Source organism: Antedon mediterranea, chromosome 1, assembly GCF_964355755.1.
Source record: "Antedon mediterranea chromosome 1, ecAntMedi1.1, whole genome shotgun sequence".
Taxonomy (NCBI): domain Eukaryota; kingdom Metazoa; phylum Echinodermata; class Crinoidea; order Comatulida; family Antedonidae; genus Antedon; species Antedon mediterranea.
Window position 1 is genome coordinate 8769257 of NC_092670.1, and position 22882 is coordinate 8792138.

The 22882-nt window shown below is 32.4% G+C and overlaps 1 protein-coding gene across 2 annotated transcripts; it reads left to right on the forward strand.

The window, feature by feature from the left end:
* Positions 1 to 5594: 5594 nt before the first annotated feature.
* Positions 5595 to 22882, forward strand: LOC140046249 (uncharacterized). 2 transcript variants are annotated; one of them, XM_072090824.1, is made up of 5 exons: positions 5595 to 5709; positions 12782 to 12799; positions 14463 to 14510; positions 20693 to 20832; positions 21567 to 22882. In XM_072090824.1, the coding sequence occupies exons 1-5, from the start codon at positions 5641 to 5643 to the stop codon at positions 22102 to 22104; spliced, it is 813 nt and encodes a 270-aa protein (XP_071946925.1). In that variant the 5' UTR covers positions 5595 to 5640; the 3' UTR covers positions 22105 to 22882. The 2 variants fall into 2 exon arrangements, with proteins under 2 accessions (XP_071946925.1, XP_071946933.1); XM_072090832.1 differs by lacking the exon at positions 12782 to 12799.

The following is a 22882-nucleotide window of genomic DNA, read 5'->3' on the forward strand; positions in this document are numbered from 1 at the left end:
AACTCATTCATTATAGGTGTTTTCCTAGATCTGTCGAAAGCTTTCGATACGATCGATCATAGAATTCTAATCAATAAAATGGAATGCTATGGCATACGTGGTATTGTGTTAGACTGGTTCAGGAGTTACCTAAACCACAGAACTCAGTATGTTACTATTGAATCACACAAATCAATAAAAAGAGAAGTAAAAGTTGGTGTTCCACAGGGATCTATCATTGGCCCATTGCTATTTTTGTTATTTATAAATGACATATTTTGTGTAAGCAAAGTTGTTGAACTTATCATATTCGCGGACGATACAAACATATTCCTCAAACATAATGACCCCATAGTTGCATGTAATATACTAAACTGCGAATTACAACGACTAACCACTTGGTTTAGAGCTAACAAACTCTCAATTAATACAAATAAAACTAAATATATAATCTTTAGAGGGCGCCAGAATTTAACCGACTTCACAGACATGCAACTATACGTAAATAACACCACACTCGAAGAGGTAACCCATATCAAATTCTTAGGAGTTACCTTAGACAAATTTTTGTCCTTCTGTACCCACATTGATGGCATTGCAAACAAAGTTTCAAAGATAATAGGAATTCTGAATAAATTAAAGTATTTTTTACCATATATGACTCTATTGCAAATTTATAAATCTATAATCCTTCCCCATTTAACGTATGCAATAGTAGTATGGGGCTCCTTCGGACCAAGTAAATTAAACCGACTTCACATCCTCCAGAAAAAAGCACTACGAATTATATGCAAAGTCCACTATCAACATCCTTCCCAACCGCTATTTATACAAACCAACACATTAAATATATTCGATCTTTATGAAAAACATATGGCAATACTACTCTTCCAATTTTATAATAAACAGCTCCCAATTACGTTTGACACTTACTTTCAAACAATTGAATCAACACATAATTATGATACCAGGAATAAAAAAAACTATACCACTGTACTAAAAAGAACCAAAATAGGACAACAAAGTATATGCTATAGGGGTGCCAAGACATGGAATAGCCTTGAAAACTCAGTAAGAGAAATCAAGAGTATAGGACTATTTAAAAAAACAATTCATACTAATCTCCTCAAAAAATATTCTAATACCTAAAATCACAACGTATTATGAACAAAATATTTTTCATTATCGATTTCTTTTTTTCTTTTTTTTATGAATGATCTATTCTGGTCATATTTTTTAAATTGTTATTACATGTATAATAATATATATATATTTTTTTTTATTCAACTGTCATTTATGATTATTGCTTATTGTCTCTATTGTTTACATATATATTTACTAATTGTTATTGTTTTTATTGTAATTTATTTATTTATTTAATTTTTCCAATTTTTAATTCTTACATAGGACATCACATTTTAAAGCTTTGCTTATAGTGATGCCCGATTCAATCAATCAATATATAACTTTTGCTTAAAACCATGTTCAACTGTAGGCCGTTGCCAATATACAGTAATCTCTCTAAACAATGCTACTTTTAATACTTACAATATTATATGTTTTCATCTTTTCCATTGATTGTAAACCTCTAACTAAACTTTCCAGTATTTTATTATTCAACTTCTGTTTCCAATAATAGTCAATATAAACAATTAATTTTTATTTTATCATTACTGTAAATAATCATTGTATATATTTTATAATTTATATTTATATTGGTCTTGTTTTTTTTGTTTGTAAAAATCTACTGTAATATTATACCTTATTGTGGTTACCATTATAACAAATGTACGATTGATTGAATAAAGTTCACATATAATTGATTTGACCAAAATCTAATCAAACTAGCCTATAAGGAGCCTAGGCTAGTAGGCCTATGTATTATTGTATGAATCAAAATATGAATGAATTATCCTGGCCCTTTAGGCCTAGCCTTAAATAGTTTTCAAAATTAAAAAAAGGCAAATCATTTCGGGATTCCTATTATTATTAGACCTACCTAGGCCCTAGGCTAGGCCTTGGCCTATGGGCCCAGGCATACTCTAATCGAGCATGAGATAGTACTACCGCAGTAAGATATCCATTATTTACAGGCCTATAATAAGAATAAATTTAACAAAACAATATAAATTATACAAAATCAAGCAAACAATTTTTTTTTAAAGTTACATAATAATATTATATTGCTTACAAAGGGGCTTTCTATATCTTATCTTGTTGCAAATGTTCATTTTCGTGACGTTTCTACCGATGCTGATTGTTTATTGCACGTCCATAAATAAGAGTATTAGATTTTGATATGAGTTGTAAACTCCCTGATTAGAACATTATTAGGCCTATATTGAAACTACTGTGCATTTGTAAAGTATGTACAACATCGTAAAGTGGGCTACAATTATAGTAGTAAATACATACAAATGTTATTGTCCGGCTTTATTTCACTATAAGGACATACACATTACGTCATAACTCTTGTCGCTCATTGGTTGCTTGTTACGATTGCGCTTACGTCTCTTGCGAAAGTTGACTTCAAGTCAACTTTCGTAAGAGACGTAAGAAACGTGACGCAAGGGCGTTCATTCAAGCGTAAGATAAAAAATCCCGGTTTCCTGTAAAATCGGAAGAAAACGTCGTAACGCAACAATTGTTAGATCATCGGTTTCCTGTAAAATCGTTTGTCGTTACCATTTTTCTTACGTTGCGTCAATTTTGTAAATTTTCGATCGTAATCGGTTTCCTGTAAAATCCGCATTTCTTACGACAAATCGACGTAGTCGCAACAAAAGTGATGTTCTTACGTCGACAGGAAACCAGCCTTTAGTGGTTAAGGAATTGGTACGTGGTAGATGGAATTGTTACGTTATATTAGTGGTTATAGAATTGGTACGTGGTTGATAGAATTGGTACGTGGTTGATGGTTGTTACGTGGTTGATGGAATTGTTACGTGGTTGATGGAATTGTTACGTGGTTGATGAAATTGTTACGTGGTTGATGAAATTGTTACGTGGATGATGGAATTGTTACGTGGTTGATGGAATTGTTACGTGGTTGATGGAATTATTACGTGGTTGACGGAATGTTTACGAGGTTGACGGAATGTTTACGAGGTTGATGGAATTGTTACGTGGTTGTGGAATTGTTACGTGGTTGATGGAATTGTTACGTGGTTGATGGAATTGTTACGTTACGTGTTTGATGGAATTTTTACTCGACGAAAATCAAGTTATTCCATTGCAGAAAATTACGAGTATATATTAGTATTTTAGATAAGCATAATTACCTCTGTGGTCTTATGAAGGCAAATATTACAATTCAGTATTTTACCAGAAAGGATTGTAATTTCACTCTTCCTTGGTCTCACGTAGATTTAGGCTATTACTAACAAGAGTACCTTTATTTTTAATTTTTGTTTATTTATTTGTAAAACGTTCATAATTGTAACATTTTCAACTAACAAAATTAGAAAAAAAAACATCTTGGATCTCTATTATTTCTATTTAGGCCTACGGCTATGGAATTATTTAGATTCCACCTTTAAACCTTTGTCAATAATAATACATTTCAATTCAATAATAATAATTATTATAATAATTAATTCAATTCAAGATTAATATTAAAAAACAACCTTTTTAAACGTTTTACACTTTTAAATATTTTAATAACTTTTGGCTGAACTTTTCAACATTTGGCTGCCTTCTGTTTGTATGGTTTTTTGAATAAATATACTTCAATATTTACTTTAATACATCAAATTGCTGGCTGGGGCAACAAATAAACGAATCAAACATATCTACTGATTAACTTATTTAAAATGATTTTAGAAAATGGAACTTTAAGCTTTTAAACCATCGTCGAGGTTATTCCCAAAATGTAGGGTCTAGAAACAGCAATGCTGTGACCGGTAGACTGGTCAATCTACAAAAAATGAGGTTTAAAGCTCTGTCTACACTATCAAACTAGTTTGATAAAAAAACAAGTGTGATGTGCCCAAATATGGAAGTGATATGACATCATCATGTCCATATATATGGGCACATCACATTTTTTTGTCACATAAAGTTTGATTAATTCAATTCAAGATTAATATTAAAAAACAACCTTTTTAAACATTTTACACTTTTAAATATTTTAATAACTTTTGGCTGAACTTTTCAACATTTGGCTGCCTTCTGTTTGTATGGTTTTTTGAATAAATATACTTGAATATTTACTTTAATACATCAAATTGCTGGCTGGGGCAACAAATAAACGAATCAAACATATCTACTGATTAACTTATTTAAAATGATTTTAGAAAATGGAACTTTAAGCTTTTAAACTATCGTCGAGGTTATTCCCAAAGTGTAGGGTCTAGAAACAGCATTGCTGTGACCGGTAGACTGGTCAATCTACAAAAAATGAGGTTTAAAGCTCTGTCTACACTATCAAACTAGTTTGATAAAAAAACAAGTGTGATGTGCCCAAATATGGAAGTGATATGACATCATCATGTCCATATATATGGGCACATCACATTTTTTTGTCACATAAAGTTTGATAGTGTAGGCCTAGACAGAGCTTTAGATTGTTCTTGATCGTAGGGTTAAAATTGTAATGTAACTTAAAGTTATATTTCGTCATTACACGTCAGTTAGTCGCTACGTCATTATTTCAATTGAAAGGCGAAAATCTGGATATGAATACATCGATTTCAATATTTTATTTAAGTCTTACCTTTCCTGCCGACATTTTACTGGACTTTCCTATTAAAAAAGAAAATTTTATAATTCAACAAATATTTTATGTTCAATTAAACAAGACAATTATTCATTGAAATATTTTGTACACGAATGTGAAGCACCTTTCTCTCGGATATTTATCAGTGACAAAAGACTCGAACATCAACTTACAACTACACCAATATAGGCCTACGGTAAATTTTTTATATAACACCCATTCTCAACAAACAACTCGTATAAAATTAAAACATGAATTACCAACCTGCGTAAGAAACCCAATGCACTACTGAATAGTTCATAATAAATGCAAAGACAGTGAGTCCAAAACATATTCATAACGTAAATAATTATTTACCTGTTATTCCAATTAATTTTTGAAAATCTTTTTGTTCGCACTAAATTGAAAAGAAAATCTGTAATGGATGATTTTAACTGAACGTTTTGTATTCGTTTAATGGCAGAATATTTTTATTCGTTGAAATCTCAATCCGACTCATTCTCCATATTCAACTAAATCATGGATAGGCCACAACAGTAGCATATAATATAATTTCTTACTACAAGCATGCACATGGGATGCATATTTTAAGATCTGTCTAGAGAAAAAATCTTTAAACTAATAAACACCTTTGAAATAATAAATAAATAAATAATATATTCACAAAGCCTATTGTCTATAAGACGGTTCTCTAATTAGATTATTTATAATAGATTTTTTTCAAGAAAGTTTAAAACTACAAAATTGCCTTTTTACGTTTCATTTTATTCATCTTTCATGTTTTGGGGGATGATAGACAATTTTTGAAAGAACTATTTGTGGCATAGCGCCATCACACATGTCCAATCATCAAGGACGACTAAAGCTATGAATGAGGAGGATAGTAGTCAAAGTTGGTTTTTCTAGCGTACGTATGCCTAAAGTACGCTAGTCAAATCACAGTAATGGATCAAAGGTTGTATGCACTTCCCGTGCTTTTAACAGCTTGGATAACTCAAATAATCTGCGTTCAGGTAAGAATCGTATCATTCTCGTACTTAAATTTGGATATCTATTTTCCGTTTTAATTACAATACACATAGGCTATGTGTTTAAAATTAGGTTCGGTAAGATCATAAAACATGGATTACTATACAAACACGTCAATAGCGGTTATTCATAAAGCGCCCTTGTTTCGGGTTATTTAGTCTGCTATCGATCATTCTGATGAAAATTGATTTGGTTATTATATTATTTATAAAGCACTGATATTTTATAGCTTTTCCATTTTTATGTAATTTGTGCATGATTTATCTATTATAACAAACAGTTTAGATTTACAGCGTCTATTTAGACAACGAACTTGTCCTCCTTTTTTTATCCTGCAAAAAAAATCAAAATATTCATAAATATTTCAATAGCTCATCATTCGGTCGTTGTGTGCATAAAAATGTTGTTTCATGTTAAATTTATTTAAAATTTTAAATGGATTAAAATTATATGCTAGAAAGGTATCCTCGTAGGCATATGTGAAGCCGAGTAGGCCCTATTCGTAACAAATACAGATAGCTTAATACTATAACCACGACTTTTGCAACCATTTTTACCACTTGGAGTAACAATTTTATGTAAATTAAATACTATAACCAAACTTTGCAACCATACCTTGGAGTAACAATTCCATATAATGAAATATTATAACCAACCTTAATTGCAACCATTTTACAACTTGGAGTAACAATTCTATGTAAATAAAATAATGTAACGAACCTTTCCAACCATTTTACCACTCTGAGTAAAAATTCTATGTAAATAAAATATTGTAACCAACCTTTGCAACCATACGACTCAGAGTAAAATTTCTATGTAAATAAAATACTATAACTTGAAATAATAGTGATATTATAATGATGCATAATACCAGAAGAAGTGGGAAAATGAATTATACCTATATTTTAAGTTTTGAAAATCGAACCATGTGGGCCACAAAGTTGTTCCCTCTTGTGGTTCTTCTGTAGGCCTACGTAGACTATGACCGTTTTAATGCAGACCTATACTTGATCATCTTATTGATTTTATTTGACTCTTTCTAATGATGGGGTCCGTAATATTGGACGCTGGAGCAGGAACCCTTTCGGCTAACTAACATAAAGCACGTATGCCTACACTATGTATAAGATTCATTTATCGACGTAGTAGTTCAACATCCAAATAGTTTATATGTGTTTGTGTTATGAACTATGTAGAACTGCATAGCATTATAATTATCTCCTTTCGACCTAATCTTCGTTTCATTACAAAGAGCAGCAACGATAAAAGCATTTTGCGAGCCTTTTCGTTAATTGTGACTTATTTTGGTACAGAAATATTATCAATTCGAGTCACTTGTGCAATAGGCGTAATAAATTTCTAACTTTCTGATGAATGGTTAGAAATAGCAGCTGTTTATGTGCAATATATCTATGCAATTTATTCGCAACGTATAAAATTTCCAGAAATAAAGTGTAATTCATCTCCACCTTTACATTATATTTAATTTAAACTTCTCGTATACGGTCTATAAGTGAAATATTATATGGCGTGGATGACGCGTGTGGCATCCGGGTGTGACGCGAATCGCGTTTAACATGACACGATGAATTCAATAGTTTATCGACAGTAGGCCTACATGTAGGCATACTACAACTACTTCAGCCCTATTACGAATTACTATTGTTAATCATAGAATATGTGACAGTGTTAAATCTTTTGTAGGTATAGTGTATAGAAGTTTTTTTATTTTCTAAATAAAAATAATATGTTTTTGATAAAAGAAATTATTATGTTTTCCTACTGCGAGCTCCTTTAGGTTCAATGTTAGAAAAGCACAATCAATGATTAAAATTGAGATTTGTGAAATCATGAAAAAACTTACTTAAGACCTTTTCAATTACAGACTCCTCATCCAAAAACATTTTTTTCCTATTATAAAACCTCCAATTAAGACCCTTTACACACAGTTGATTAAAATTATGAGATTTGTGAAAGCACGTTAAGACCCTTTCCAGTAAGAAACATCGAATTAAAAGCATCCCACCTTTATACAGCCCCACCCCAACATCCTCCTCAATTCAACGTATTTTACATAAAACAAAACTAAAAACCTTTAAAAGCCAGCCCATAATTATGTGTGTTTCTATCGTCCGTCTATTATGGCCACTAACATGCCCAAAAATGGACATTTCTCTGCTGTAATCCCAATCCATTAGAAATGTCCATTTTATATACCAATCGTAAATTGATTTATCAGATAATGAAACAATTTGACCATTTATGCCGATATCTTTGACACGTGCTGTGATGTACTAAACGTACAAGTAAAAGCACGTACTATGAATCTGATGTCTGTCTTGTTGAACATGTCCAACTTTTATGTTATACACAGTTATAATCATGATTTCAAAATATTTTTTTACATTTCTCAATATTTTTCCAATAGAAACTACTGTAACTGTAAGTTCTGGAAAAAATGGTTTCTTAAAAACCTCTAATTAGAGATCTTTAAATCAAAGAAAAACAAATAAATACGGAACTCATATTCATAATAATATAAACACCCTATGATTTATTAACAACCTTCTACTATAAGACATGATAAATACTCGTTCCAAGTACAAGTCCCAAGCCCAACCAACATCTCACAATATTCAAACTTTACGCAGATAAACTATTGAGACTTACTTACTAATATTATTCACATATCCTCAGTATAGGGATGGAGTTAGCCTAATGTAAGAAATATCATATTTCCATATTATCTGTGTTAACGTTATAATTATATGGATCAATCAATGCTGTACTATCCGTCCAGTCTATTGTGTACAATTTAATAAAAACCCTTTGAAGCCATTTCGATCAATATTCGTGTATCTCATAATCCGACATTTACTAACGTATTTGCGACGCTTCAAATTGAGTGATATATGAAAATTGACGCAAGAAATATCACATTTCACAGGAAACGCAATATGACGATATAATCAGACGCAAGGCGGAATGATTTTGACACAAGTTAGAAAGCCTCGATATAATGTGTGTTTGCAAATACAAAAATATAAGGCATATCAATACATGATCATGTAGAAAAATTCTGATTTAAATAAAATAATTCTCTTAGGCCTATTGAAAAATGATAAATATGTAAACGGCAAAACATACGATGTTTATTTTAGTTATTGACAACCTGTCAAGGTATTGCAAATCGAAGGTGCTTTAGACAAAATATCAACAGAAACTAAACTGACGAAATATCAATAGAAACTAAACTGACGAAATATCAATAGAAAATATACTGACAAAATATCAACAGAAAATTTATTGACAAAATATCACCAGGAAATTGTAAAAATATCAACAGAAAAATGTACTGAAAAAATATCAACGGAACATTTTTAAAACAGAAAATGCGCTGACAAAATAGCAACAGAAAATTAAACTGACAATATCAATCAGAGAAAACTGAACTGACAAAATTTGCACTGAACATTTTCAACAAACATGTACTGTAAAATTTATCAAAAGTATCCTCTAATTCACAGACAAAATATGAACAGAACAGTTACAAATCGCAACAGACGGGAAGCAACAGACAACATAGATCCATTCGATATCATAAAACAAACAAAAAACAGACGGTTTGATTAATGTAGCAAATTCCTCAAAGTACAATAATGGCTACAGATGGCATTGTAGTTTAGCATCCAGCCTTCGCTTTTGGATTATGTAATAAATCATTTATCTCGTTTCCATTTTAAATAAAAAACAAACACTTAAATATCACAGACGGTGTTAATTGTACAATGAAAAAGAAATAGTGTTTACACTTGGTTGTTGTTTAACACCTACTCCTGTAGTTTTATAGTACATTTTAAACCTCAATGCGGTATTTTATTATTAAAATAATTGCATTCCCCCAAAACACAATTATTGACGCCACTTTCTACGCTACTGAAGAGAATTGAACAAACTATCTAGTGTTATTAAAAACAGAAAATTAATGAAGACCCCTTTATCTATAACGCAACAAAACCTTATGGAAAATTAAGTTATTCTTAATAAAATATTTTTTCATGAACCAAACAAAAATAAATAAGAAATTTGAGGGGGGTGGGGGATGGGGGGGGGGATTCTATTCAAAATATACGTTAATATTTTAATAGTTCAATTGTTCAAACTTTTTTTTAAACTCTCATTTAAATTTTTCTAAAATTCATTTATGACAAATATAGTTTTCTCTGTGTTTATTTTTAGTATATTGCTTGTAAATCAGTGATATGACTTCATCGTGTCTATGAGCACGTCACTTGTCACATAAAGTTTGATAGTGTAGACAGAGATAACAACGTTATATCGCCACTTATCTTTCTATTATAAAACTATGATCAACACAATCTAAAAATACTATTATACAGTATGTCCAATGAGGAGATGTTTTTAGATATAAATCCGAATTGACAATATGGAAAAATACTGTAAAACAAATGTTTACGTACTCTTCAAAAAATGTATGCACAGATGTAAACCACAGTAAACCAGACATGACATAACTTACATAGGAAGCCATGAGGGCCAAAATAGACAACAAAATAGTATTCGTAAAGACAAAATTCAAGAATTGCTGTGTGTTGATTTATGGGTTGTCTCACTTCTGGTTGTCCATAATGTACCTCTAACCAATATTTTTGATTTTTCAAACATCTCTTTATTTTCATATTAAACGAAGTGATGAGCTTTTAATGACTATTAGTTCTACCATCCAGAACTGATCTTCATAACAAAATATCCAACATTGGCCTATATATCGTTTGCGGTACACCACAATAATATATAGTTCTGAGTACTGTTGATTTACTCTGATCGTCCTCGGGTTTAGCCTTAACCAGTCCCATCCATTTTCACTTAAATTCCCAGTTTCACTTAAATTCCCAGTTTCATGTGCTTTCTGCATTCTTATTCATTCGAAACGTTGAGAAACACAACAGTTCTTTTCATAACTTTAATATTTTCTCGTGGTGTACCGCAAACTTTATTGTCTTCGCCATCATACAAACCTTTCAAATAATGTTATGTATTTCCTTTTTTTAAATTGTGTATGGATCCAGATACCCTTAACCAGTAAGCAAGGTGTAAAAAATCAATCAACAACAATAATTATGAATATCGATTAACACGATACATATCGATCAATCCAATACTAAGTTACAAGTGTTTGTCTGGATCGTCATTTAGAAATTCCTAGTAAAATTCATTGCAAAACCTGTGTGGTCTTTTTTCTATTGTTCTGTTCTTAACGGCTAAAATATCTCGGGTATTATTTTTCAGTTTTTAGTCACTTCAACATGAAAATCTAAACCTTCTTTATTAAATCGTATAGACAGCCCCAAATACTGACTTAATGAATTACAGACAATTGTCGATTCGAAATCGGCGCAAGTTTAATGTTATAATTAGCCATTCTCCATCATTGAAATATATTGATCTGTTTGTCTTTTCATCTCCATACATCTTTTGTTTATAATGGTTTCATATAAGCCGAAATAATAATGGGCAAATCGATGAAAGATGAGCAATATTCAGTATTCAAATGTTACCGGTAACTGACTTTGCTGATGCTTTTGATACCGTTCAGTTAGTACACCTGTATCAATTTAATTTATTTCTGTGTATTGTCTTTTTTTTTTAAGTAGGTCCGGAACATTTTATTGTAATTAAAGGATTGATGTTCAAACGCGTACCGTACCTAAAGGACCTATACTTTCTCCCAAGTCTGTAGTTATTCCGAGGCTGTATGAAACGCCATATGTGCCAAAATATTTATCTTTTTACTAATATTAAGTCAAAACTACAGAAATACAGGACCATACGCTGAAGCTATACCTTCTGATTACTTAACCGTATTGGTTAGTCAGTTTTATCTCGAAAAATAATCGAATTCAAAAATTGGGACACGATCTATTATAGGAAAAATCAAAGACGTGTTTAAGTTACGTGTTGTATTAATCATCAGACGCATTCAAGTTAAATCTAAAATCAACTTTAATAAACGAATATCACAATCATTAATTTCTTTACATTAAAATAACATATCCGCAATTCAACACATATTCGTTTATATTATTTTATACTCTAACTTGTCCTTGTTTATGCGCTATGCAAAAAGCTATTCATTGCATAATGTCAATGGCCGAACAGTGATAGAACGTATAGTCTTCCCGGATATGTTATAGTAAGCACTTCAAAACATACGCTCAGCGTACATCATTAGTCCGTGTGAAAACCTACTATACTATATTTCGAAATGAGTAGGAGATTACCCCGGTGTATCAGTTCCACACTTCCCTTATAGACGGTGCCTTATACGGCTGCAAAGGTCATCACGTATCCATGAGAGGCACATTACATTGAAAATGTTAACATTTAAGCCAATATAAGTGCTCTGTGTAACATAATTATATTTTTTTGTTCATCACAAAATAATATCAATAAAACTAACACAGACAAAAAAAACAATCAAAATAAGTTGGCCCTATTTGAGGCAAAATATATGATGTTGACCTTTATATATTGTCGAAGCGCACTGTGCTAGGGTACCCATTTAAAGACTGGGCTCTAAATTAGTATTATTCATTAATAACAGCCTTATTCGAAGAAACGAAAAATACGTTGAAAAAATATAATATAGAAAAATTATAAATTAACCATATTCAATAATCACGTGAAACTGTGTGATTATGACGTATCAAAAAGGGATGCAAATTGCTTTTTAAACTAAAAGTGGATTTAAAACATAATGTAAACGTAATATAAATTGCCTACGCTTTTTGTAGAAAAAAAATGTTTATTTTGCATACTCCCTAAACTTCGCATATCTTTTAATATATGTAAGATCACCGATACCGATCACTCCATGTGGATCCAAATTATAGCACATGTCTAGGCCTATTTATGTTAAGAGTTGATATTTTGTAATCCGACACAATTATAAATTTTATATTTTGTTAATTATTTTATTTAATTATGTTTTATTTGTTTTCTTATTTGATTACACCGTACACCGAAATTGAATAGTCACAATTTGGTATAAATGTAAATTACATTTATGTATACTATTATATTTACGTTCATCATGTATAAATATCATTATGCTGTGCATTATTTCACATTACTGTTATTAATAATTCATTATTTTCATTGCTACTCATTATTATATAGGCCTAGCTCTGCTCGGTTGCTGTAACGCAATAATTAACACTATTATTATAACCATTTATCATGGTACATATCTAGAAATATGGAAGCTCATCATTCAATGCATGGTTACCTTGCATGTGTTAGTTTTTGGTAGGGGTAGGCCGTTTTCTTCCCCTAAAGATGTATTGTCCCCTAAAAAAATAATTCTTAACAAAGATTTTGTTTAATATGTCATTTTAATGTAACTTCCTAATAATTTGACCAAAAATTGGGTCGAGAAAAATGTATTTACCTGAAAAACTGCAGTTTAACGCAAAAAGTGGTCAAATTGGCTGCCAGCCAATGGGTTTTTGGTTGATTGAACCATTTATCTTGTCATTTTATCAGTGAAAACATTTTTTTTCTATGGAAGTGATTAACTTTATATACCTACAAAATAGAATATTCAAAGTCTGATTTAATTAATCTTCATTTTTCATGTTTTTGGGGACCAATACATCTTTAAGTAGTACAGGTATATTTTAATATCTTATTTTGTACATTCGTTGTCTATTAGCATTAATTAATACGAATAATAAATAAATAACCTCTAAAACTATTTATATAGAGACTAGATTTCCATTCACAATGTCACGTAATTGTTGTACGATATTAGGCTTACTGTTAATCTACGTTCACACTGTTCTCGGAATTCGGTCAGGAAATGAGATTTTGAAAAATTGTGTAATAAGGGATAATAACCATTCACACTAAGATTTTGTGCAAAAAGTACGTGTATTTATTATTAATATTATGAATTGAAAACAAGCGACATTGTTTTAATTCATCGCTTGTGACTGGTCAACTAACCTACGTTGCGTTGCCTCCTTGTGTTGCGGCTCAAGTGGGAACCAGGCTTAAGGACGTAAGTACAATGTAATTTATTTGACCAATCGCGATGAATTATTTGAACTGTCACTTGTAATTTGTTGGTTGGCTTGAGTTCACGTCCTTGCGTTGCGTCTCTCTTAACCTGGGCCGAATCGGGGCTCAGAGTGTGAACGTTGCCTTAATACGTCTGTACTACCATACTATTACTCCTATCTTTTCTATTCTATGACTACACCGTATTAAATGCATCTTTTTATGAGTAAATCATATCATATTTGGGTGGTTACAGTTTACAGTGTTGAATAAAGCAAACAGAAACGTCAAACACTGAATGCTACCAACATAAGCAGACTATACTAACACAAATCGCCAACTATCAAATTGAATTCCATTTATTGATCTTCGGCTGCACTAGCAAACTAGTTTGACAAAAAACACTGTGATATGCCCAAATATGGTAGTGATATGCTTAAATATGGTAGTGATATGACGCCATCATGTCCATATATGAGTGTTGACAGTTTACGTTTCGTTTTTACCCGATCATCACCGTGTGCCTGAGGTATTTAATGTATGTTAAATGAAATCACACAAAATGTGTTTGATGGTCGCTTTAGGCGATACATAATTACTTAGACTGCTTCTCTTATTCATTAATTAATTTTCGTACTATATCTTGATTTCACAGGGAAAATCATGTCAACATAGAGAGGAATTCATTAATCTGCAGTACAATGTAAGTACACACTTACTGAAAATTTACAAAATAAACTATTTTTTTAAAGCGTTTTCTCCGGGCTCAGTGATTCTGTATAGTGTTTTGGAGCTCTCAAAATGTTGTTGGTCATTGTCCTTTTTAACAATACTCTAAAAATCTTTATTACATGTCTATATTTGATCTATATGTTTTGCTCATAATTTTGCTCTGTGTGTAACTCTGTAGGCCATGTTTTTTAAAAATATACCGTATATGATTATTTTCAATATAGCACTGATATTTAGGGTAATTGACAAGACATTTCAATGTTTTCATACATAAAACGAATAGTTTTTTTATTTCTCTTTAAAAAAAACCCAAAAAAACACCCGAATTATATCTAGGAACAAAATTCTGCATGAGGCAAATTTTCAGGGTTACAGTAACTTTACTATTGTAAAAATATGAATTTTTAAAATATTTATGCATGTGGCAGCATCCAAATAGCAGTGAAGCAGAACGAGTGTTGTGAAAGAAACCAATTCATCAATGTTTCCTATTATCCTAAAGCTCATGTCTACAAACCAGTTTGACAAAAAAAAAGTTGTATGTGCCCAAATATGGTGATATGCTTAAATACGGTATTGATATGACATCATCATGTCCATTATGGCACATCACATTTTTTTGACACATAAAGTTTGTTAGTGCAGACAGAGCTTTACTCTATGTGTGAGAGTACCATTTCCGACCGTCTATGGGTACCATCTATATATAAATTCGCTTAGACACAGGCTCCTAAATACCTCTGAGTTGACGATGATGTTAAGGGGACACCCGTCAAATTGTTCTCTTATGTGAGGCTTTCCCTTAAAGATGTATTGTCCCCTAAAAACATGAAAAATGAAGACTAATTAAATAAGACTTTGAATATGTTATTTTGTAGTTTTAATAAAGTTAATCATTTCCATAGAAAAAAAACGAAAAAAAAATAATGTTTTTACTTGTAAAATGACAAAATAAACCGTTGAATTGAACCAAAAATCCATTGGCTGGCAGCCAATTTGACCATTTTTTGCTTTAAATTACATTTTTTCAAGTAAATACATTTCATTTGGATCCAATTTTAACTATTATGTTACATTTTAATGGAATATTCAACATGGGGACAATACATCTTTAATAGGGTTGGCCATAATTTTAAACAAGTATTGCTACTGGTCGGATGAGCTAGTTAATATGATGATGATAATAAAAATGTTGCTGTTTGATAAACTATTGAATGCCATGGTTTTGTTGGTGAATCGTGTGACATTAGATTCTAATGCAAACAACATGGTAATGATGGATGATAAAAGTCTAATATATAACTTGTCATTATGTTTATTATCCCTAACTTATTAGAAAGTTCATTAAAATGTAAACAGACCTACTTGGCTACATATAATTTGAAACTTTAAATGTTTTCGAAAATAGTGAATCAGTGAGTGTAGGATAGTTGATCACGTGATGCAAATGGTTACGCACAGTTGATGAAGCCGGATTAATGAGATTTTAAGTGCATGATATTAACACATGTAGTTCTCGTTTGGTGGATATTTGTTGTCTTCACAACAAAAAATACTGTTGCGTTATGTATTATGCACGGAATTAAATAACACAATTAATAATTAATTTATGAAAATATTTACGGCGTCTGTGACTCTATTAACCGACGAATTTGATTGGATTAGAAGATTGTTGAAATGCTTTCACCAGAGAAGAGTAAAATTACACTCTTCGGCTCCATTCACTTTATCATTTTAAACTTTTAATTGCGGCGAACCCAAGATAAAATATACATTTTTAATCATAGTTATAAACTGCAGTGGTACATTAATAAAACATCGGTAAGATAAAATTAGACATAACATCGTTGCGAGATCATCATTAATATTAGCCTACTTTATTGAATCAATTCAAACATTGGTAGTAAGTAATTAACAACAGATTCATTGAACTGAATAATAATTATTATATTAAAACGAGACCGCATTAATAAAGCAATCGAAGTGAAATTGCTAGGCTAGAAAGAAAGAAACAGAAAAGCAAACAATGAATGCTACAAACATAAGCAGACTACCGTATGTCATTACTAACACAAATCGCCAACTATCAAATTCAATTCCATTTATAAAGCTCAGTCTACACTATCAAACACTGTGACAAAAAACTGTGATGTGCCCAAATATGGTAGTGATATGCTTAAATATGGTAGTGATATGACATCATCGTGTCCATATATGGGCACATCACATGTTTTTGTCACATCAAGTTTGATAGTGTAGACAGAGCTTCGGCAGAACGTTGTGTTTCTCTGAGACTTCAGCACAATGCGGCAATGCAAAAGACAGAAAAGTACAAAAGCCATGACACACATCATTATCTAACGTAGTGCTATTAATGACAACTACTACGGATTCTATTCTGCCTACGGGATGGCTTGCGTCTTGTAAACCTGCAATGTGTTTTCTTGTAATTCTCTTCTCGATTAAGGTCTGCTCACCAATAATAAGTGAAGCCTAAATAACAATACGTAGTTATCGAACGAACTAAAGACAATAACCAATAATCAAACGTATAAAGAAAAAGAAACAGTGTCAACTATCCAATAATGTCTGACTATAAACGAACAAGTAACTTAAATACTGCAGTAACTGCAGTGACGAGCCAACAAAAAAGGTAAATCATCAAATAACTAGACAAGATTTCATGAGTATTCTGTAATACGAGCGTACGTATAATATAGGTCCAGTGTAACCTATGCTAGGCTTACAGTACATAATTATTACGTCAGAGATGAGTAAGGGGATTACCCTGATGTATTACTTTTACATTGCCTTTCGTCGTTGAAACACGGTGCCTTATATGGGTAAAAGAAAATCACGTGACCTTACGATAGATGTCTAGAAAGTATTAACTAATTCACCTTTAATTAGAAATACCTTCAAAATAGAAACTATTTATTAGTTCTTGTTCAAAATTACTATCGTATAGGCCTATACGTAAACGAAACAATTTGTATATCTATATTTAGGCCTACTTGAACTTGAAGTCCCACATGAATTTACGACAGGAACAATACATCTGAATCTGAACATCCAGTAGAACCTCAAACCTAGGAGACGTAGGCCAAGTCACAGTATTAAGGAATTATCACCCATAATAATACTGTTGTATCATGGGCATACATTATAATCACGGTGGTATTTGTTTGCAATACCGGCATGTAATGTGACAAATTATTGAATCTCAACTGCTAATAATTTAAGTTTCAATATTAATCACTCTAGCCTATACAGTATTCATTACAGTAGAACACTTCGTTTGGGAAACCCCTATAAAGGGCAAGTCCGTAGCAAGAGGGAACTTTTTCATGGAAAAAAACAGAGATCCTCGGCGAAAGTGCTAGTAAGGGGAGGGGAAATGAATACTACTGCAATTTGAGGAGACACTTTAGTATTGGGGGATCGTCCCGATGGTCTGCCGTTAATAATAATAATAATTGTTGCCTCCGTTATTAACAGGCCTAAATCGAATATTAGCTTATGAAATATACATTAAACTATTTTATTTTGACAAATATAATTAAACGTAATTTACGGTACCTGAATTAAAATGTCTTGTATTCTGTTCGTTTAGCAGTAGCGTAAAATATCATAATAATTGAAACATAGGCTAATCATGCTTCTTCCTTTTTTAACACGAAACATACCATGGACACAAATATTTACCGTCGCCAAAACTACAGGCTTGGTACATACCATTGACGAACCTGTATGCAAATCACTTAATATGCAAAGCAATGCCGTGTTACAACATTATGGAAAAACAGTAATAATGTGTTCAATTGTAGACTTACTGTGATTTTGTAATTTAAATTAATCTAATGTTTGTGATTTGAAATTTGTATTGTTTGTATTGTGTGGTTTAATAAATGCGCTTAATAATAGATTAATTAATTATCATAGGAAAATGATATGATAGATAACACGTATTTATAGACAATGTCACGTGTGTGATTCTGTATTTAGCCTATTCAACGGCTCTCAAACAAACCAACATTTAAAATAATACAGAGCACATGTGACGTATATTTAGTGCTGTATCAGAGATGTTTCTGTGATACTGGGCAAACAATGTCATTTCTATAAACATAATACATAGGCGGGAAACAAAAGGTATGATTGTTTATATTTAGGACTAAATGCGCTCTGTCTCCCTTTAATCAAATAAAAACTATTCAACCTTATTTATACTGATGGAATAATTAATTTTGAAAGAGTATTATCTTCGATACACATGGGGAAAATTGTAAATAAATTCGAAGAAAATAATGATGTAGGCATTGCATGAGCATAATGCAAACAGAATAACAAAGACAGCTACAAAATACATCGATTTACTCTGCATTATGATCGAGTACCATCAATCACTCTAGACATTTCTTCCTAAAAAGTCAACGACAGATACGAATTAATTACAGTAGATAAATATGACGTTATGTAAACTTGATTTTGACCTTGGAGGCTGTAGCGAACGACTTAACACATCCATCCCTAGATATTCATGTGATGTATGTTTGAGAGAGGCCTAAACTGACATTGTATACACTCTATTATGAAAAGCGCCGAAGAGGAAACAGACGTATGAAGTTGATTTTGCCTTGGCTGTTTAGTTATAGAAAATGACTTAGGGCTTCCATATCCCTCTTTAGATATTCATCACTTTGTAGAGGCCTAGACTGACACAGGCCTACTCTATATTATTTTTAAAAAGTTAGGCCGAAAAATATTTACTGTAAGTTATGCAGTTCGTATCGTATTCAATAATATGACATTACGAAAAGGTGATTTTGACTTTGAATGATGTAGAAAATGTCTTAGAACCGTAGAACATCCCTCATTAGATATTCATGTTCAAATCGAGTTCTAAAACTGACACTACTCTCATATTTTGAAAGATATAATGTGTTATTGCCGTCGGCTCTTTCACTGTAATGTTATCAGTAACAGATCAATTAAGGTACCAGTTGTTTTAGTTTGTTGAACTAACACTAGTAACAGCATATCACTAGGCCTATATAACATTTTATTTGAAAGCGTTTTCCAAATCTATTGATTTTTTAATTTCAATCAAGAAAATCAAATGCAGTTAATTACTTGTTTTATAAAAGAAGTACATAGAAGTAGTGACATAATAACATAACTGAAAGTGATAATTGGAGAAGTGGGAGCAGCGTGTTCCAAGAGGATTGTACCACGCCATCTCAGTTCTCGAATCAGAATTTATTTTTAGTATTTCAAGTATTCAATCATCATAGTGCCCTCATCATCATTATTCAATACAATATAAAAAATTCCTTTATTGTCCAATAGATTTTGAAATGACATTATCTCATATATTTGAAAACTCATTCCGACTGAGCCAGTCCGTGCAGATCCCATAGAAAGTCCATATCAAATCTCATTATTAGTCCGTATCGGATCATCCCATTAAAAGTCCGTATCGGTTTCTATTACAAGTCCATATCAAATCTCATTTCTAGTCCTATCGGATCCCATTAAGAGTCCGTATCGGATCCCATTAAGAGTCCGTATCGGATCCCATTACAAGTCCATATCAAATCTCATTACTAGTCTGTATCGGATCCCGATATCGGGGGCCCATTACAAGTCCGTATCTTTACAGGTACTTATTCCATTACACCTAAACTAGTCAATACACTCATCAATATAACATAAGATTACCTAGGCCTAATCTTCCATGTGGTAGCAATAAATATGCATTTCGTGTGTGTTGGATGCTTAAATTTTGTTCGACTTTCTAGTATAGTGTATACAATAATATTGCACAACAATGAAAATGCGCATTCTACCAAATGTAGCCTAGACCTAATACTGTAGATGATAACGACGGCTTTCTCATTTTTATAGAACTATTATTAGGTCTACTATAACCAAGACAATTGTCGCAGCCAGACATAAAATCAAAAGACTGTCACGAGTTCCTATACTTGACAAGGCTGTCGGTTGCCTTGCTACTGTATAACATGGTACCTACAAGTGCTATTATGATGCTACAATGATCAGAATAACTATTATGAAAATTATTATTATTATTTTGTTTTAAGACGACTGTGATCCACATGAGATGATTTTTAAATGGTTAATGTTTTTTAGGTGACACTATGTAGGCCGGAGGAACCAAAACCTTGTGCATCAACCTTTAGCAATGAATTGACTTACGCTTTGTCAAATCCAAGGGCCACTGAGTCGTCAATAAACAAATGGGAAGAACTTATAGTTAGCACATGCGAAGGGTAAGTTATTTTTGTTTTCGTTCGCTATAGTAACAATTCTGAGATAACAGATAATTGATAATGCTAGAATCATATTTGTATACCTCCATGCTAGAACGATGGATAATTGCCCGTGGCGCTGTCGTCTTAGATGTTACACTAGATGTACAGACTCACGTCATGTCAGTGCAGCCAGCCAAAAATGCGCTCTCTCCCCTGTGCGTGCGTGAACTACTACGGCGTAACCCCCTACTCGTGGCGCTTCGACTTACCGTAAGATTGGCTGCACTGACGTGACGACGTGAGCCTAAGGTAAGAAGGCTTTCTCCCCTGTGCGTGAACTACTACGGCGTAACCCCCTACTCGTGGCGCTTTGACTTATCGTAAGATTGGCTGCACTGACGTGACGACGTGAGCCTAAGGTAAGAAGGCTTTCTCCCCTGTGCGTGAACTACTACGGCGTAACCCCCTACTCGTGGCGCTTCGACTTACCTTAAGATTGGCTGCACTGACGTGACGACGTGAGCCTAAGGTAAGAAGGCTTTCTCCCCTGTTCGTGAACTACTACGGCGTAACCCCAGCCCCCCTCCCCCCCCCCTCGCCACTCGTGGCGCTTTGACTTACCGTAAGATTGGCTGCACTGACGTGACGACGTGAGCCTAAGGTAAGAAGGCTTTCTCCCCTGTGCGTGAACTACTACGGGGTAACTTCTTCTCGTATATAGCCTGTGTTATTATGATTTATTTTTCTTACAGGGACGACAAGTCTAAGACGATAACAAACTGTGGACCCCTAATGAGAGAAATAGGATATAACATATCCGAAGAAGACGCAAACATTAATACATTATTTTCCGAATGTAAATTTAATATATTAGTTATACGAGCAGTTGAACATCCCACCCCAACCCCAACGCCTTTACCAACAAATGCAATACTACCAACAAATGCAACACTACCAACAAACGCAACACTACCAACTAATAAAACACTCCCAACTAATGCAACACTACCAACTAATGCAACACTACCAACTAATGCAACATTACCAACTAATAAAACATTACCAAGCCAAACAACAGATTCATCAAAACCAAACATACAAAACTCGAATATAAATGAAAATAGAACTATTCTATTCTACCTTCAATTTATAGTTATTCCTATAGCTCTAGTTCTACTAATTCTGATAATTTACTATCTCTACAAAATTGAATATGCAAATAAAAACGTCAAATTTTATTGCGTAAGTGAGCAGTTTGAATCTGCGTACGAAATAAACCAATTAATATGAATTACAGTGCATGATTATGTTGTCCAACATCATCACCGAAGATATTCTATTCCTAGCGCATGTTTGTGTTATAAAGCATTTCTAAATATAAGCTAGGTCAGAGGGAATGCGGGGATGGGGAGGTTGGATCCTATTTCTTACGGATCCTTAAGGGATTTAGATATATTCAGTTAAATATATACCGATACTCATACTGAATGAATGAAATGTCTATGATATCTTTTCAGTCATGAGTAAATGCATTTGAGTTTATTATAATTTATATCGTTTCACCATGTTACGCTTCTAGTAGGCCTAGTATTATATAAAACATTTATGTATTTTAACAGTTATTTTAAATCAAATTATAAATTTTCAAGTATTAATTAGATAAAAGTATATTTATGTTTGTTTTTATTAAGTTATAATATCAATTACAATACTGTAAATTAGAAGTAGTACAGGCTATATGTGACATTTATCCTATGTAACCTTGAAAAAATTCTAATAAAAGGTCTTTTGGTATTTTCTTGTAGCTTTAGGTGTGAATAAATACCAAAACATTTTTGCAGCCTTCTAGTTGCTGCGTTAGGGAGATATTGAGGGTCAAAGGTCAGTGACCTTTTTGTGGCATTTGATGGCTCATAACTCCTCAACTCCTGGGTTTAAAAAGACAAATGTTGTGCCTACATCTATGTTTTAGTGGTCAAACAACAAAATAAAGTTTTTGCAAATTTCGGGTTACTTGTGCCATTGGTCAGATAGTCGGGTCAAAGGTCATTGACCTTTATTCATTAAT

Coding starts and splice junctions, on each gene's coding strand:
- LOC140046249 (XM_072090824.1), top strand. CDS start 5,641: ATGGATCAAAGGTTGTATGCACTTCCCGTGCTTTTAACAGCTTGGATA. Junction 14,511..20,692: donor TCATTAATCTGCAGTACAAT/GTAAGTACACAC, acceptor AATGTTTTTTAG/GTGACACTATGTAGGCCGGA. Junction 20,833..21,566: donor ATAGTTAGCACATGCGAAGG/GTAAGTTATTTT, acceptor TTTTTCTTACAG/GGACGACAAGTCTAAGACGA.